At 40.3% G+C, this 19,234-nt stretch overlaps 2 protein-coding genes and 1 long non-coding RNA gene across 5 annotated transcripts in view; 1 reads left to right on the top strand and 2 right to left on the bottom strand.

Annotated features, from left to right (window-relative positions):
- The window catches only part of LOC123316897, a 35,465-nt gene extending 28,436 nt beyond the window's left edge, over positions 1 to 7,029 (bottom strand). Inside the window, exons 1-2 of the long non-coding RNA XR_006538112.1 lie at positions 6,640 to 7,029; positions 5,995 to 6,349 (exon numbers count right to left, since the gene is read on the bottom strand). This is a non-coding gene — a long non-coding RNA (uncharacterized LOC123316897). The remainder of the gene's footprint in view (positions 1 to 5,994; positions 6,350 to 6,639) is intronic.
- The window catches only part of LOC123316871 (roundabout homolog 1-like), a 154,552-nt gene extending 141,020 nt beyond the window's left edge, over positions 1 to 13,532 (top strand). For both annotated transcript variants that reach the window (XM_044903135.1, XM_044903136.1), the window contains exons 3-9: positions 8,295 to 8,573; positions 8,631 to 9,674; positions 9,730 to 10,263; positions 10,323 to 10,644; positions 10,700 to 11,339; positions 11,419 to 11,691; positions 12,100 to 13,532. In XM_044903135.1, coding sequence (XP_044759070.1) covers positions 8,295 to 8,573; positions 8,631 to 9,674; positions 9,730 to 10,263; positions 10,323 to 10,644; positions 10,700 to 11,339; positions 11,419 to 11,691; positions 12,100 to 12,147 — 3,140 coding nt within the window. In that variant the 3' untranslated portion in view covers positions 12,148 to 13,532. The remainder of the gene's footprint in view (positions 1 to 8,294; positions 8,574 to 8,630; positions 9,675 to 9,729; positions 10,264 to 10,322; positions 10,645 to 10,699; positions 11,340 to 11,418; positions 11,692 to 12,099) is intronic.
- A 2,730-nt stretch (positions 13,533 to 16,262) lies between these two features.
- Positions 16,263 to 19,152, bottom strand: LOC123316279 (voltage-dependent anion-selective channel-like). 2 transcript variants are annotated; one of them, XM_044902268.1, is made up of 5 exons: positions 19,067 to 19,152; positions 17,949 to 18,271; positions 17,654 to 17,881; positions 17,158 to 17,366; positions 16,263 to 16,757 (listed from the first exon to the last, which is right to left on the bottom strand). In XM_044902268.1, the coding sequence occupies exons 2-5, from the start codon at positions 18,266 to 18,268 to the stop codon at positions 16,666 to 16,668; spliced, it is 849 nt and encodes a 282-aa protein (XP_044758203.1). In that variant the 5' UTR covers positions 18,269 to 18,271; positions 19,067 to 19,152; the 3' UTR covers positions 16,263 to 16,665. The 2 variants fall into 2 exon arrangements, with proteins under 2 accessions (XP_044758203.1, XP_044758202.1); XM_044902267.1 differs by having other exon boundaries at positions 18,979 to 19,126.
- Positions 19,153 to 19,234: the final 82 nt, after the last annotated feature.

Below are 19,234 nucleotides of genomic sequence, written 5' to 3'. Positions count from 1 at the left end.
GATTCCATATTTAATGAAAAACCGCAGACATTCCACGAGAAACGGGACCATCGCCATGGATGGAGGGAGACAACCAAGAATACAATAACGCGTATTGTTTGTTGCATAACGATTTGGTTCCAAGGCTATCATTCTTCTATGATTCATGTCAGTTATTCACGATTGACGTTATGTATGTAGATTTCCACATTACCGACTGTCATGTTTCATCGCAGACCACAGAATCGAAATTCAGTGACGCCAATCTTCCGAAATTGATCGATTCTCTCCCCGATCAAGCGAGCCGTGACTCACAAAGGACGCTGCGATCCGCAGAGCTAACTTCTTTAATTGAGACCGTTCATTAAAGGACTTATTTGCCTAAAAATGCCCCGGCTGAGTCCCGAAACGCGACGTGCCCTGCCGGTGTTGTCTCAAGGGCTCCCCTCAAAAGAGTAACAGTAAAATCAACATAACACCGAGGCTAGGTCAACAGTTTTCCTCTACGGTAAAGACTGTTGTTTGAATTGCGATTAAGTTTGCGACTCTTTTGCGGGGGTTCGAGCGCTAGTTCGACGTTTGGGGGACTGGATGCTCATATACGAAGGTTCGATGACCATAGAGCAAGAACGAAATGCGGTTTTTGACGTTTTATGGTCTTTTTTGACGTTTGCTTGGGGGGAAAGTGCTACCAACATATTTTTTCTTGTTCTTCTCGACTTCTATCAGCGTATCTCGACGTACAATACCATTTTTTTTCCATCTGGGTCCTATTTGAATCATAATGAAGATGTCCGAGATTAAAATTTTCATCCCGATTCGTGGATTTAAATTGAAATAGAAGTTTGAATAGAATCGTCTATGAAGTTAGGTCCGTGAAGATTGGGAAATTTATTCCTTAACCCTCCTCCCTTCGGGCCAGCCGGGAAAACTGCATGCAAATCCAATTTTCCCGGTCTAATAATCGAAGGAAATTATTCATAGAAAATAGGAACAAAAAGAGCTCTTCGCCCATTATCATGCCCTGCAAGAACCGGACGTAAATTGGCGCGTAAAACACTCCAGTTACGAAGTCACGAATTTTCCGATTTCCAATTAATAAACTGGAAATTCGCGGGGCTTTTCCGGCGGCGCATTCGACTGTAACGAACGAGTTGAAAAAACCGGTCGAGAAGTGCATCGGAATTGAGGCAATCCGTGCTGGAAGACCAATTAATCGACCTCCTGATTTTTCCTGGAGGCACGTGGAAATTCCACTGAGAATCGTGAGCTTTCCCGAGGTAACCCACCGTTTTTGAACTTTTAAAACCACTCGGGGTAACTACGGCTCGAACAAAATTTCCAAAGACCAATTTTCTCGTTTCCAAGTTTAATGGAATATAGATCAAATAAAGAATAACTAGGTAATGAATTATCCACCACCAAAAGTGACTTACCGTAACGGCAAATGTCCCATGAAGAGCTGGTCTGAGACGCAATATTCATGCAAAACGCCTTACGGGGCCCGATAGAGAACGGAGTTAGATAAACAACCTTTATTATGAGTGACACCTTTTCTGAATATAAAACACCCAATTTCATGCTCGAAGCATTTTGCGACGTAATCTCGAAGATGTGGGGCCGGAGGACGGGGAGCGGGAGAGGCAGAAAGATGCGATTTCGTCTGTCTCGAGTGGAACCATCTTTTTTCCCTTGTCCTTATCAAAACAATTCTCCAGAGCCGAGTTGACGCGTTGCCGCCATCTTCTCAAATCGTGCGGAAGATTGGGAGAGACGTGTTCTATGACTCGGCCGGTCTCATGCCAACAAATCAATTCTCTATGCCCCCGTGCGACACGGTATAATATTTATAATATGCTATGATTCGAGGTCGTCTATGAGCCACCTGGTGGCGGTTTTCGCAAGCGCTCTAGCTAGGTAAGGTCGGTTGTTTTAGGATGTGGATCGTATTGTAGTGATTGAAACAGTTATTTGGGATAATTGAATGCTTGAAAATTCGAATTAATATAATTTAATCCTGAAAATGGTGATGAATTACTTCAAATATCGAAAAAGAAAGTGTTTTATTCTGTTTGTGGGTGTAATACTTGTTCCAAGAGGGACGTTTCATTTTTTTTTTCATGATAAATAGAATATTGTTTTGTTGAGGAAGTGGACGTGGCAAATATTTGGCGAAATCAATACTTCTTCTGAAATGTTCTGAATTTCGCCACCCGAAGGCTCAAATATGAACTTTAATCTCCAATTCAAACAAATCTTTACATATTTTATAAGACATTGGGTCTAATAAAGACATTAAAGAAAATCGTTTAAACATCGACGATTCACAGAGATGACTCGTCATTCAGGATATTTTTTCCTCTAACCTGACGTTTCTATGAACAAATTGTGGTTTGCTCTAGGAGCAATGATGCCAACATACCGAATCACATCGACAGTGTGTCCAACTGTGCATAGACTACGTTACCGACCAATTAATATAGGAAAACCGATTTCAATGGCTGACAACATGACAATATGACGTTGTACAGTCTAATAATGCGTTGGATCACCCGCTTTCCATTATGTTGATTATGTCGTCTGTAAAAATTCGCAAATGAAATTGTGATCGGTCATTCGTAAAATTGATCCATTCAATCGCCTGACAGATCTGGCGAGATGAATTAGTTGAGGGTGGGGGGCCATGTCATAATGGAGGCGCTTTCACCCCTGCTTTATCCGATATTATCCGTTTCCATCATCGAAACTTCAATTTTCCGAAATTATTATCGTCGCTTTCATTTATGCGTCGAACACGGGGGTCGCTTAATCAATTTCCTCCCTTCCTCTCCGGTTCCCGAGGAAAAAAACTAGTAATTTGGACGATAAAACAACGTATTTTCGCCGCAGCTAACGAATGTGATCTTTTTCTACGCTCATCCATTTCGCGGAAACACAAATGAGTCGCCATTACTCAAGACGGTGTTAAATAATGACGTAGATTTGTCTTCACTCGCAGAGGGCGCCACCGTGTGGGAAACCGGAAGCGTGAAAAGCGACCTGTGGGATGGAACAACTGCTACATCCTCCAGGAAGATTCACGCGATGGTTTCCTCTAGATGAAGAATAAAAGAGCGGTTTTTTTCTATATAACGTATTGTGTATAAACGACCATCGCATCAAAGAATGATTGCGAAGGGAATTGGACTCATTTCCCCACATATCCAAAAAACATCCTCTTCAGAAAGCTCTTTCAATTTCTATGGTTCTGACAGACGTCACCCTATCAAACGTCAGTTTTACCAACCTCAGAATATCATCGTTCTGAAATTCTGCATTTCCATAGGAAAACGCGATACGGCTTACTGGATGAGTAATTATAAATACTCTCCGCAAGCACTTAATTTCGGAATCCCAAACAAACAACGCAACGTTTACCTCAAAAACATTGGGCTACGGAGTGGAGCACTTGCGAGCGTACCGACTTAATGAGTCCATAAAATTCGAAATTTCCGCATTAATATGTACCCCTTTCCGCTCTTTAACATCTGTAAGGGTTCAAGATTGCCTCCAGATAACCGGTCTGGAACGTGATGTTTCAGGAAATTCCTTAACAATGAAACGGGGTGGATTAAAAGGGAAAGTCGACTCGATTGGGATCTATTTCGACAATAAAAACAATCGTTATGGCTGAGTCAGGGAACGCGAATTCATTGACGTACCTCGCGATTCGATGGTTCGATCGGGGCATAGATTCGAAGCGTTTTTTTGCGATTTATCGCGACTCGATGGTTTGATGTAAGCGTTTTTTTGCGATTTATCGCGACTCGATGGTTGGATGTAAGCGTTTTTTTGCGATTTATCGCGACTGTTCCATTCCGTCAACGTTAATTATGTTCTTCTTTTCGGTGCAGTCGCTATTTTAAGCTCTGCCCGAATACCACAGGTTTAAATAGGCGTCCAATAAGACTTAAATACGTGCGATAAATAAAGTTGGAACAATAGCCTGCGTGGAATTATTCAGGGGCCAGCTGAACGAAGGGGGATCCCGAAAATAGATGGGTAAAATAGAGAAACAAATTGATATTTATTCTATTCGAGAAATGTCACTAGGCAGTGATATATCGGGACTTTCAGACCTGCCTAATAGATTACGTATAGGAGGACAGGGATTCGGAATCCCAAGACGTTTTCTATACAGTTAGTTTATCTATCGACTGATCGTATCGTCAATTTAACGTAGCTGAAGGCAAGTGATTGAAGATTAAATTGTGACATTTATCCCGTCCATAGATCACAAGTAAGGATTTGTTTTCTGTGGCGGAGGATCATTTGTGGCCGTAGCATCATAAATCGGATATTTTCCGAGAACCAAAACACGCACCGCTTATTTACTTTTCATCCTGATGGAAGGAAAACCGAACCGAAACGTTATTGGGGGTTACGTTGCTCGATTTGCAATTTGGTATGTATTAGTCGATCCCCTGATATTGCAGCGTCTGCGCGTTGTTTTCCTTGAATTAATCACTTGTTTAGACAAGTTAGAATAACAAAACAGCGTCTCAAACGTTGCGGAATTAATTGAGGTTATGAGATTCACGTGGAAATGGCTCGGCAGACTAGGGTTTCACCCGGTAACGAGATCATTATGCAGGTGTGTTATTGTATAGATAGTTTTCGCGAAATTTACATCTTTTCCTCATAATCGGTTCGTTTACCGGGAAGAAAATTGTTTGCCAGATTTGACAAGTGAAGTTTAGGGTCTGGGGAGACTCATTTTTATTTTATACGAAATTCTATAGACTGTTACAGCTCCTTCCCTATCTGTAACACCTCTATGGTTAACAATCATGTAGAGAGTAGTGAACTACTTCTATGGTTCAACAGTCGACGAAGATCACCGAGCGTCAGGGGTGGAAATGAAAGCGAAAAATATCGTTTTCGAGAATCAGAGTGCGGCAACAGAGATCGCGACACATACGTCACCCTAACGGTGCGGGGTGAGAGTTTAAGCCGGGCAAGAAGGCTTTAAAGTCAATTTCGTCGCTCGCGCCGGCGGGCGAACGGGAAAAAGGAGGGAAATGGGGGAGGAAATTGAGATAGTTTCAATCGGAATCGGAACGAACGACGCGATATATCAATCAACAGTTTTCATTTCCTCCCTCTAGTTTTTCTTCGTCGACGTCGAAATTGCAATCTGCTACCCGTCGTATCGGTCTCGCGTTACGGGTTCGAATGCCATACGAACCCATTTCCATAATTTAGATTCATTAAGGGGGCCTCCGCGGGCGTCATTTTTCCAGTAGACGGTTTTCCTTTCGTTGGAGACCTTCACGACGAGAAAATAACTAATAAAGAAGGATGCGTTTCGATTCACGTCTTTCTTTCGCATGAGCTAGTCAAATTTCACTTTCTTTTCAATCAATTTACCCAATACTTCATTCAAAATGACCAAATATCGAGAATCGTGCCTTAAAATATGGAATCTTTTAGTGATCGATTGAAATTGGTCACCCCTAACGAAATGACAAATCAAATCATAGACATAAAGCTTCTCTATATCACTGTCAAAAACGGATCATAGAACCTCATCTTTTGTCACTTTCATTCCGAATGATTTCATTCTTCTGTGAATGCAACCAACCGAATCTGTATTCGAGTTCAATGAAACCTAACCTAACAAATGATCGATGACAAAAATTATTTATTTTCGATTCAATCCATTCGAGGTGAAGGAGAAATTTAAATAAAATAAAAGGGGGAGAATCAGACTTGAATTTATTAAGTATGAAGAAAAGCATCCTCCGGAGATATTCAAATTCGACTCAATTATGCTGAAGTGTAGAATCGTGTTTATGTAAACGTTAAGAATGATTTCGATCCGATTGAAGATCAACTTGTACGATATGACAAAGAAAAATATCAACCCTGCCTGTATAATGAAATATCCTACCATCTTCGTGACTATATTATGTATGAGATGTCTTTTCGAGTGACCACGTATTTTTTTCATTAAAAATCCTTCAAATAACTTACCACTAATTCTCTAATTTTCCCACATAAGGTGTGTCCTCCATATTTCTCCTCCAAAAACTAGCCAGAAATGGCAGAGTCTCATGAATATCAAACGGTCCACGTTAAACTTCATTCACGTTATTCTGTAGAATATCAACTTTAGACCACAGCTCCCTCGGCTGCATACAGATAAAAGGTGCCTTCAAGGGTAGAAGTTCAACCCTCCAAGAAAGTTAGGAAACATTATCAGTATTTATGCAGAAGGTAAACACCATGCTAAATCCCAAAAGCATGTTTGCCACGAGTTGAAGCTGTCTGTTCAGAGTTTCATCGGGTCCTCCTGAGACCACCTATCACGACTGCCAACTTGACGAGCCTGAAATTTTCATGACGTTCTTAACATACGGGTCGATAAATTTTTCTTTCCGTATTGTCGTTCTGGATGAAATATTGAACGCATTAATTTATTTTTCAAAATACGTGGAAGTGAATCATTCATCAAAGAACACTACGTCAAGAAAGAGGTTTTCTCGTCAATCTTGTCAATAGAAATAATCGATAGGAATAGAATAGGAATAATCGATAGGAATAGAATATTGAAAAGTGTTTGGTAATCATAATATGGCCTATCTTGAGTGAGTTATCGAAACACATCAATGCAAATACCTTCACATGTCCAATTTCAGCTGCGTTGTGTTTAACATTTTCCCGAAACTCCTCATCTTGCCCCAACAAAGCAAATCTCAACACGCATTGTGCATTGTCGGCGTAGTAATTCAATTAATTCTAAACAGTAACTCAATCATCTGCCAATACCACCAACACGCCAACAGAATAGATCCTCGTCCATAGTCTATAGTGTCATCGACAAATTCTCCATGCCTCTTTGACATCGAACCATTCGCATGTTCTATGACACGCGCCGCTAGCTAATTCGTATTCGATAATGACATAGGCATGGATTCCTATTAGCACGTGTTGTCATGTGTCGACGTTGTTACCCGTCAAATCTACGATCAATGCCATCACGACGTTTTATCACGCGTTCATTTACCGCCACCTGAGGAAAAATGGGATTCTGTTGAGTCTTCGTTGACAATCAATCAATGTGAGAACATAGAGTTCTTTATTCCTCCAAGCATAGATCGCTTCATACGGGAAACCGCACAGAATTCGATTTCGATCGGTGCTCCGATGTCACAGATTCCAATTTCAATGATAATTTTCCGATCTTGATGGATACTACGACGCCCCGTGAAAATTCATCGGTGAAAGGGTTGGAAACTCGATTTAACATCAGATTGGACGTCGTTTTACGGGCAAAAATCCGTTATGGGGAGAAGGGATATCGAAGCAAGGAAATTTCGAATTATAATTTCATTATTATTCAATATAATGTGAAGATCCATCCCCTCGATTCATAATTTGAAGCTTGATGAAGTCTTACTCCTACTGTTCGTAATCAGCTTATCCGAAGAGATTAAATTCTCGATTGGAATTTAATCCATTAGGATCTATGTCTGCCATGAATCTGTGTGAATTCTATGAATATGTCATCGAGTCGTCACTGTTGCCAATGGAGTTTACTAAATAAATAAATCCCCCAAGAATATCATCCAGGATTTTACACGCTTCGAAAAACGATTTTTTCCGGGAAAACAAGCTGGATGAGACGGAGCCAGACGGAAATAAAAGAGGGCAGGAAATAATGCAGCGGCGGAAATAAGAAAACAGACGACATTCGCCAAATATACGATATCGCCGCTGGAGTTCCATTTAAAATGGGCAATATGTCATTGTTATGTGCAATATGTATTGCTTTTCTGATGTGTCCTTATGTTTTCGCGAGTAGTTCTCCGAGTGGGGGGTCATAATTGTTATGACGAGATTGCCAGGATGGAAAATGTGGCGACGGCCTTAAGGATTTTTTCCAGACAGACTTTCCGTCTAGTGCGCAAATATTTTTCCACCCCATTGATGTATCATTCATGGACAGGTTTCTGAATCGTCATGCATCCCTTTCATTGATTTGAAAAACTTCAAACCTAGATAACTAGGGCCCTCTAAGGAATTGTTGCTGTAGGGCAGGCAAATTTTGACGCACACCTGTTCTAAGGAACGCTGCCCTACAGCAACAATTTTGACAATTCCTTGAGTGCTCTATATTATTTTCGAGTCCCTAACTTGTCATCAGTATTACCAACGTGTTAACCCAAGAAGACTATTGAGTTCAACTCCATTTGGAGTTAGATCCTAGAGCTGATTCATTTACTTGAGCACTTTCTTACCTTCGTTTCCTCAATCCAGCAATTTTTTTCCAGTTTTGAGGGATGAATTCCGTCTGGAACCTCAGAGCACCAGGGTGGCCGCTGGGGAAGACACAGTGTTAGAATGCGCCCCACCAAAGGGTACTCCGGAACCGCAAATCATCTGGAAAAAAGACGGTCAAACCTTGGAGATAGAGGGTAGATTCAAACTCGTGGACGGTTCAAATTTGGCAATCACCGACACCAAAATCTCCGACGACGGGAGATACCAGTGCATCGCTAAGAACGTTGCTGGCCAAAGAGATTCTAGTGTGGCTGTCTTGAAAGTATACGGTAAGTTACCTACTTCGTAACGTCGTGGCGGTTTCAAAACTCAACATTCTTTTGCAGTGAAACCGTTCATGATAAGACCACCAGAAGATGTTAAAGCTCTGGTTGGGGCTACCGTAGAGTTTTCTTGCGGGGTAGGCGGGGACCCTCTTCCAGATGTACTCTGGAGGAGGAATGCCGCCGGTGGTACCATGCCTTTGGGCAGAGTAAGGGTTCTAGAGGATCGAACTCTGAGGTTGGAACATATCACCGTTTTGGACCAAGGGAAATACATCTGCGAAGCGGACAATTTCGCCGGTAGCGTCACTGCTTCAGCTGTCTTAACCGTCCATTCGGTACCGACGTTCACAGCTAGACCTCTAGCTCAAACTGTTGAAACTGGACAAGAGGTTTCCTTCCAGTGCAACTCCGAGGGAAGCCCTAGACCCTTCATCTTTTGGTCTTTCGAGGGCGACAGAGTCCTCGTGTACCCCGGAAACCCCTCGGGAAACTTCGAAGCTTTCACGTCCATCGAGGGACACTCCACCCTCATGCTGAAAAACGCGCAACTTCAAAATTCCGGAACTGTGATCATCTGTTCTGCCATTAACGAAGCCGGATCGGTATCCACGAGAACAAGACTGACCGTCACCTCCAAAGAGGACAGACCACCCCCCATCATCCTGAGGGGACCCTCCAATCAAACCCTGCCGGTGAATTCCATAGCTTCCCTGATCTGCGAAGCCACGGGAAACCCCAAACCGGTCATTTCCTGGTATAAGGAAGGCGTACCCGTATCGAATTCCCAAAGGATCAACATGTCCAACCCCAACCTGATCCAGATAAAGGATCTGCAGAGGGAGGATTCGGGAATGTACACTTGCGTTGTTTCCTCCAAGGGTGGAAAAGCCACCTGGACTGGGCATCTGCTCGTAGAAAACCCTAAGAATCCAAACATCAACTTTTTCAAGGCTCCTGAGGCAGTAATGCTACCCGGACCACCCAGTAGACCTCACGCATTGAATCAGTCAGAGGGAAGCGTAACCATCACCTGGGGCCAGAACAATAAGATCGGTTCTTCGAGTCTTCTAGGGTACCAAGTTGAGATTTTCGGAAAAGAGTCAGGTAAGTTTTTGAATAATCCCTCATATAAGTGGTTTCTAATGGCAACAATTTCCAGGTATGATCCCGACTTGGACTGTGGTAGCTCGCAGGGTCACTGGTCCGACATTCACGCAACATCTTCTGACTCCTGGCGTGCCCTACACCTTCATAATTAGGGCTGAGAACGGTCACGGTCTCGGTCCCCCCTCCCAGATGTCCGAACCAATCATAGTGGGACCTGACAGTAACCAGAACTGGGGAAATCCCGAAGTGACCGAACTCAGCGAAGCCAGGGCCAGCTTGATCCACAGCAAAATCGTGGAGCTGAACGACGCCACACCCCTTTCTTCCACGGCCGTCAAACTCAGCTGGCAAATACTCGATGCTCAGTACGTGGAAGGTCTCTACATCTACTACGTGTCCATGGAGGACAATCCGAACGTACCCAAGACGTACAGCATGTTGACCGTCCTCCATTCCGGAGGATCTAGCAGTTTCACGGTCAATAACCTGGAGAAATGGGAGAAGTATCAGTTCTTCCTGGTGCCTTTCTTCAAGACCGTCGAAGGTCAACCATCGAACTCCAAGACTGTCAGAACCCTGGAAGATAGTGAGTTCATCTACACATCAGTTTTTTATCGAGGTTTTAACGAATTATTCTATTCGCAGTTCCTGAAGATCCTCCTGAACATATGGAAGCTCTCCTTCTCAACTCTTCAGCGGTTTATCTGAAGTGGAAATCTCCATCATCAGAGTCTATCCACGGGGAATTGGAAGGTTACAAGGTTGAAATCAAAGCGAATGGATCGGACGTGGTGGAAAATATTAATGTTGGAACCAATCCTACTCTACTCTTGGGCAACTTGACGGCGGGAGTATCTTACCATGTAAGGGTTGCAGCTTCTACAAGAGCTGGGATTGGTCCTTTCACCCCTTCAGCTACTCTGAGGTTAGATCCAGCGTCAAGGAGCATAGATAATCAACACCAAAGGTAAATAACCCATCGATTTAGTTCTGAGCATTATTTTATTTCCATTTTTATCCAGACCAATGGGAACAGACTACCATCCTGGGGATTTCCTAACAGAGACTTGGTTCTTAGCTCTGCTGATCAGTTTGATATCGGTGATGCTCCTGCTGTTCGCCGCAATGATATTCGTGAGAAGACGACAGATGCTCTTGGAAAAAACGATGACCCCAAGCAGATCCAATGGTGGGGTATTAACAACTCCCTCCTGCCTGGCGAACAAACAAGAAACGCCCCTCTGGTTGGACAAGAACCTCCCGGAATACACCTCCACCCTACCGGACTATTCCAAGTTGAACCAGCACACCTACGACGTCCAAAACGGAAGTTTGCCGCAGTGTAACGGCGTCTACCACGGAAACCACAACATAAATCTCCACCACAACCCCCTGCACGCCACTGAGTACACGAGGCCGGACCGATTGGAGTACAAACCAGATAACGCATACCCTATCAACGCCCAGTTTAAGGACTTCAACAATATGCAGGTTCAGGAGTACGCCAGTCCAAACGTGGACTCTAACAGAACCTCGCAGAACGCCGAATACGCCGAGGTTGATCCCAGCGTTGCCGCGCATTCTTCTAGTGGCACCACTTCGCCCGCTCCCTACGCCACCACCACCCTTGTCACTGGAGGGAGGAGGATTGGGAATTCATTGGTTAGTGCACTCATAACTTAATCTAAAAATTTGAGACTTGGCAACCTGGCACTCCCTCAATTCTATGATTTGTTTTCAGAATTGGTCCCCACACATGTCAGCGTCCAGCACATCTGACGAATCCCCGTATCCCGCTGCCAACGGTGGCTACTACAACAGAAAAGTCTACTCGGACTCCTACTTCGCACCCACGCAAACTCTCCGTAGAAGTAAAAAAGAACGGAAGAACTCCAGCGAGAACCCACCAGACCTGGTGTCGCCCTCGCAACCCGTCTATGCTAGAGTTGGCCCCCCTGGCCTCTCCTGGAAGAACGCAACCCCGTATTTGACAAGTTTCACTCCTCACAAACAGGTATTGATAATGTTCTATGACCGATATCAATTGGGCATTTCGGATCCACGCTTGGAACATTGATGTGTTTCGAGGATTGACTTGAGGGACAAACAAGCCATCTATGGCGTTTATGATCACAAAACTTCAAATTGTATCGATAAGTTAGTTTTTTATATTACCGATATGAACTAAGGATGAATAATTTCACTCAAGGACATTTTCTTAGGAAATATATAGGGATTTGTAATAATCACTCGAAATCAGAAAAACATGAACCTAACGAATATTTTATGCGCCCCTCAACGATCCTGTTAAAGTCAGTTGATTCGAAATGCCCAATTTTCTAACGTTGCGCTTACGTTTTTCCGACCATGAATATCGTTATGGCCTTGTGACGAGTAAATTCAAGTAGAAATTTCCTTACAGGTATACCACGCATCCACAAGAAGCGAACCCGGTGATAACATGCTGTAAAGTGTGAAGATAAGGTGATAAATTGCTTTCTGCTTGGAAGGCTATATCTAAAAATGGAAACGCTAGGACTTTTTGCAATTACTGGGCAAAACGGTACGAAGTTATCTACATAATTGTTGAATAATCATAATGCAGGTATTCTCTTTCGAATAAATAACGCTCTATATGACGTTTAGGAATTTTCTTATCGCTTACCTCATTGATAATGCGGACTGACCGCTTGGACACACGAACACTTATATGAAGAAACAAGATATAATATGAACTTTAGCACATACATTTTCGAGAACTTTCCAACCATCCAACCCATAGATTATTCTTCTATGATCCAACCTCACCACTGAAGAACATGTAAATCAGAAATTTCTCTTGTTAGTCCCCAACCACCGAAGTTTGAGCATAGATTAGAAGTGTGTTTTAAATTAATATAATCATACAGTGATGCCAATAGTGAGGATACGTTCTAATAATCTTGAAGGAAAGTCGATATCTGCGTTTATCTTGTAAATAAAACATGTGATAGACTTATATCAAACTTAAAATATCATAAAAAGTCCTCTAGTCAAGTATTCCTTTCTTTTTTTTAGAATTTTCGTCTTGTTTTCGTTTATTTTCTGAAATCTTGGGATCCTGGTTCCCGATTTCGCGTATTCCAGAGAAAGCCTAAAATTAAAGATGTAGCGGACACTACTTCTGTATATAGCTGTTGTTTTTTACTACGAAATTGTTTTTTAGGTCTTGTAGACCACCTATCATCGTCCAATACTTATTGTGTCCTATTCGAGTACTTATATATACCTACGATTACTATTATATCCTACGAACTGCTGTATAGTACCATAATGGAGGACACATATACTGTGTGTCTCTCGCCGACATGAAGTAAGAAAAGAGAAAAAAAGATTGTTGTTTTTTTATGGATAAGCAGTCTATAATACGAACTCTTTCGTCTATAAATAAATACTTTTTCATACTTCATGTCGGAAAACTGTATGATAAATTATTATAAGTATACATTTGATCGTGTATAGACATATCAAAAGCTGTAAATTGTGACTGGTGTAAAAACTAGGTTATAGGATTACTCTTATTAGATAACCGTCAAACTAACTGTCAAACGTCAATTTTCTAGACATTCGAAAATGACGTTACACAGTTTTTTCGCGTTTCTTAGCTTCCAAAAGCCTGTAATTAGGTGGTACTGATCTTATAAGTATTCTATAATATAAAAAACCTGTACGACTTGTTTTTTAGGTCTTCCTAGGGTTAAGGATCATTGTGAGAATATGCTCATATTTTTATAAATAATGTGCCATTAAGTCAATGACTATGTTATGTAATTGAATGTATGTACAGTATTTAACGATAATAAATTTTTAAACAAGTTTCGATTTTATTTCTTTGCTCTTCAGGTTTAGTTCTAGTTCTGAGTTCTTTCTACTTTAATCGTTCCTCACAAATGGAAAAAAAGTAAAAGAGGCCTATTTTTTTAAACAAAATAATTCCTATACATATACCTACCCATCCACCTTTTGAAAAAAAAAGGGATAATTATAGCTTGTACCTGAAATTTCAAAAGAGTGTTTCGAGTGTTGATAATGAAAAAACTCTTAGTCCTTAACTCTTTTTGCTGGGCAAATTGAAAAACAATCTCTTCGTTATTACATAAAATAAAGGGTTTTACTGAATGGATTTGCCGCAATTGGTTTCTGAATACGGCATATAGCTTCAAGATTTTCATAAACCATCGATCGTCGATTCAATATTGAGTATCACACAGATATGGTTGAGTTAAAAATGCTAAATCTGCGTAAATTGAGAACTTCGTTAATAGAATAATAGTTATTAGAATAAACCAAGATTTATTGAGTCCTTCAACTATACACAATTAATATCGGACGTTGATGGACTTTGGAAATTGAGATGTTGGTGGAATCATTAATCGAAAAGCCCACGCGGAGTGAAATTTATTGTGAAAATGTTGAATTATAGCTTCTACCCAACGAGGTCACTCGTAACTTACCTGCTTTGTTTCAACTGGAGTAATTAACAGATTTCAAGACTTTCTAACTCGAGCCACACGAACAAACAAAAATGAAAAGAAATATTTGCTCGCCTAGATCAAGTAAGAACATCTTTTTCGCCGACAAAACAACAACGAAAACAGCTTAACGCGCACCTTATTATTGAAAAAATCTTGCTTCTGCTGGGGTGAAAAATGTAAGAAATTCCCAAATGTGCTTTATTAAAATGAAAAAAAAAAACAAAGAAAAAGTATAAATGAAAAAATTAATTGAATTCGTATTGAAATCACAAGAAACGGTTAATTAGAAAAAAATTCGAGCTCACCTGTGCATTCGTTCAGATTTCCTAGTACTACCATTGGACACGTCCGTAAAACTACAAGAAATAGGTAAAAATGAGCCGGTAAATAATTCGTATGCATAAATATATAACATAACAATTTTTTACAACAGTTTCGCCGTCTCTGTCTTATTATAATGAAAGTAACGATAACCGACTTACTTACCTACTCTATTATTACTTGCTTCGACTAACTTATTGATAGCTTATCAGTATCCTTCCGATAAAATTCAAATTAAAAATATAGGTATCTCCATAGGTGGAACGATCAATCGAAATAATAATGGATCAAGTTGACTATTGTGCCGTTCTCCTTCTGGTCCTATCATGAAAAAATAAATTTCATTTCGTTGTAATTACGGCCGCATTATGGGTTCCGCCAGTTTTCTTCTTCTTTTAATAATTGCTTTCATTATTCTTATCGCAGTGATAAAACTGAAAAAGTACGCTATTATACGGTTTATGATCTGAATTCCTTTTATTGTTCATTCTTCGCGTTTTGTTTCAGTGTCGAAAAGCTTTCATAGGCAATATATCTGGTATCAGCCCTTCTTTATGTCTTCTTCATTCTGATACCATCATTTTCGATGAAGATCATGTTTTGAAAACTTCACATTCTTCATCAGAGTTACCTAATCCCGTTATCACAAAAAAATTGTTTATATCAAAATCGTCGGTTCCTTCTTTGATATTTTTCAACTTTCACTGCATGTAAACCTAGGGCAATGTAAATATTGGTTCTTTAACCTGTTATCTATAAGGCTATTGTGCTACCAGACAAGATAATTTATATCGACAGTAGTACTTGACGATGCCAGTTAGTACCTGCCAGCTAACTATGCGTGTTTAAACTCTACCTTCGAAAATTTCGATTTTTTGAGTCAAACATGAGCAAAGGGGTTGGATTGGGCCCCCCTAAAATGACGTATTTGCTACTTTGTCTGAAAATCATTATGTTCTATTACTGTCTTAGGATATGCATTGCATAGAATTTGTTCTGAAGATCCTAGAAAACCAAACAGTTGATGATTCGATAGAGAATTGCACTCCGGAGAGCACTTCGAAGTCAACTCGAAAATGAAAAGTGGAAAAACAAAAAAAAATATTTTCCCCTAAAAAGGGCCAGATATTTAAAATTTTGGTATGAAATTATAGGTTTTCGAACACGCTAAATCTATTGTGAGCAATTTTGAGAGCCTATCTTCCTTCGTTTAGATTTTCAATCTTGAAATGGCATTTTTCAAAAAGTGCAAATTTCACTTGAGTATTCGTCAAGACCGAACGGTTTCGCCGAAATGGATGAAATTCTGAGATTTATTACTAGAAGAGTTGCTCTTTCAGAATATGTATCACATTTAAATCTGCGATAATTTTCCTGGTAGAAAAACTACTCGAAAATTGACCATCGAAAAATTACCAGAAAGATAGGGTCAGTTGAAACTTTCTACAGACCGATCCTCTGTGCCGAAATGGGTGAAATTCTCAGATTTATTACAAGAAGAGTTGCTCTTTCAGAATATGTATCACATTTAGATCTGAGATAATTTTCCTGGAAGAAAAACCTCTCGAAAGTTGACCATCGAAAAATGCCCAAAAAGATGGGGTCAGTTGAAACTTCCTCAAGACTGAACGGTTGTGCCGAAATGGGTGAAATTCTCAGATTTATTACTAAAAAAGTTGTTCATTTCCAAAATTTAGGGTTACTATTTATATACACACGGCTTCAAAGTAGGTGAAATAAAATAAACAAAAAATGTAAATCATATATTTTCACTTACAGTACAATACACTGCAGTATTTTGATAACACTTTCTCACTGTACATATAGAAGTAAAGGAATACATGTACGACAAATAATTGCAGCTTACTATAGACAAGTAATAAAATCTGCCAAAACAGGTTGACAAAACGGACTCCAATCCAGATGAATAACAAAAAATTGGAATCCTAAGCCACAAATACTCCCAAATTTTCAACCGTCAATGAAATACAAAGGAAAAAGTCCATGCCATACAATGTTTTTTTAATACTAATATGTTCGATAAACGGAACAACATCTCTACAATATACAGCAGGCTCATATTATCTTTTTCGTGAATTCTAACAGTTTTTCATTAAATAGGTGAAATTTTATCTTAAATGGAATCAGGAGATTTATGCTTCCAACTCTAAGGCGAGACCAATCTTGTGACCACCATTGTTGAAGTTCTTACCGTCGATTAGGGCCGACAATGTTAATGTTATTCCTGCAAGAAATTAATTAATTGTTCATCGGTTTAGCACGCAAATAAGACTAAAGACTATAAGAACAGAAGGCAGAGGGTCACTTTCCATAATATTTCCACATCTGGTGACATTTCTTTCAGAGCCAACTTAGGGCCCCGGTTTTCTGTGTTTTTGACCATAGACGACTTCACGTCTGAGTTTTTGACCATAGACGTCTTCACGTCTGTGATCGTGACCATGAAGTTTGACAGACCAGAGAATAATTAATCACAAGTGTTATTAAGCTCAATGGTTTTGGAAAAACAATTTTTCAGAAGATTTAGTTATGTCGAAAAGGTTTTCAAACGATTTCCAGAAGAAATTTCAGGTTTTCATTACACTGTCGAGTATCCGGATAAAAAAAAACGAAATTCCACCTACCATCTCGCAGTCTCTGTTGATAACCGAGTCCGATCTGGCTCTGGTTGTTGATCTTGGCCCTGAGGCTTGCGTCCAAGTCTAGGTCGTATTTGGCGCCGATGCCAAATTTGGTATTGTTGCTTCCAGCCGACCAGGCTAGGTTCACGCCAGTCTCCAGACGGTTGTTGATCTTTTGGTAGATGGCGCCACTGAACTCCTGGCCGTCGTCACTGATATCACTGTCATATGAATATCGGAAGAAAAACTGGGGTTAGTGTGGGGAAAATTGGACGTTAGGATGCCCTTGGGAGGTATTCTGTTGGTTCGGGAAGTGATAATGGGACTGTTGCCATAAATCTCCCTATATTTCTCAAAAAAATTCAGAGGTGCACTAGATGTCGATTTGTTGATAGAAAAGTATCAAACTTGGACCTTTTATAGCAACAATCCGAAATTATCAAGTTTCGTCTAAATCTAAGAATGTTACCACTCATTGAATACGTCGATAATAACTTACACATTTGTATGAAGAATAAAATCTGCGGTCGAAAACCCGAGGGCGAAGTTGTTCTTTGTCAATTTTGATTTTGCGGTGTCGAAAGCTGTTTGGTAACCTGCCAACCAGCCCTGGTGACCAACAACGGCAGAAGCTTGGATGATTGGACCGTTCACATTCAAGTCTGCGTCAGCGTTCAATGCGACAAAATCATTTTGGAAAGCCGTTTTCAAAGAGCCTGATTTGCTTCTGCAATAAAAACAATACCAGCATAAGAATTCAACAAACACGATTGGATGGACTAATGGGTCCTTACCCTGTTTGTGGTGAGAAGTTTCCCTCTAAGGCTATTTTCAAGCCTTGGGCGATCTGATCCTTAACTTCTATTCCAGTTGTCAAAGTGTTATCAGTGTTCCACCTCTCGGTGAAGGTCATACCATACTCTTTCACTTTGTATTTCGTCTCTAGAGACCCACTGACCTTACCAGATTCCTGATTTGACGAACCGCTAGTGTTAAATTCCACTCCAGCTGCAGTTTTGGTCTTTACGTCCAATTTTATGAGGCCAAAATGATAGCCTTTACCGAAGACATCACGGGACCTCCTTCCTAGATCTGAATATGGTGGGGGTGCCATTATCTATTTAACAAATTTCATACGAATTAAGAAAAGTTTAACCTAACTTTTAGCGAATTGACAACGTCTGTTTCAACTGTCTCGTGCAAGTTCAACGACTCTTGGATCCGGCAGAGAAAACGGAGATTCTAATTTTGCAACAGTTATTTAAAATCGCCTTCAACCCCTTGCGGTGAACTTGACAGCTTCCGTTTCTATTTTAAGAATGGACGCGCAATTTTTTTGTTTGTTTATAGCAGAGCCGGTACGAAAATCCGTGAAAATTTAAGGTTGAATGTTGAATCGAATTTTCCAGGAAAATTTCGGGGATAGTCGTTGGCCCTCGTTTCTGATATGAAAATGGCGACGATACTGGAAATGAAGGGCAATTCTTATTTCACAAATTCGAGAAGAAATATTCAACTGCATTCATTGTCTATTGATGTTATGCAATATTTGCATTTTCCGATATAAAACCCCATAAAAAAACGGATTATTCGGTCACATTGTTACGTGTACCACCTGCATAGAAAGTCCTTACATAATACCTACTTATTATAATCGTGATTTTATTAGATTAGACCCACCCTGAAATCAACTTAAAACCTCAACGGGCCTTTCATATTTTTCAATATCTGATAAAATATCACATGGGTTGTTAAAGAACATTAAAATCTAAAAGGTCCAACATTTTTCTTCAAAGATCAACGCAAGCATCTACCAATACTCACATATACTAGTTAAATTCGAAATTTTATACACAATAACCAGTAAAAAACGAGTAATAACTAGTAAAATTTTAACACTAGAGGAGCAGACCTGCTAAGAGAAGTTGCCTGAGAATGAGAAATCAGGAATCCCTTGCAGAGAGAGAAGTTTAAAATACGAGAAAGAGAAAATACATCTGCTGACATCATCACCACGGTATTATTATTTTCTATAAATTCTATGGCCATAATTTGAATCTGAAGCAAAAATAGTTTTTCA

Source organism: Coccinella septempunctata, chromosome 7 (genome assembly GCF_907165205.1).
Source record: "Coccinella septempunctata chromosome 7, icCocSept1.1, whole genome shotgun sequence".
Classification (NCBI taxonomy): Eukaryota; Metazoa; Arthropoda; class Insecta; order Coleoptera; family Coccinellidae; genus Coccinella; species Coccinella septempunctata.
Note: the sequence above shows the minus strand (reverse complement) of the source record. Positions and strands in the feature narration are given on the sequence as shown.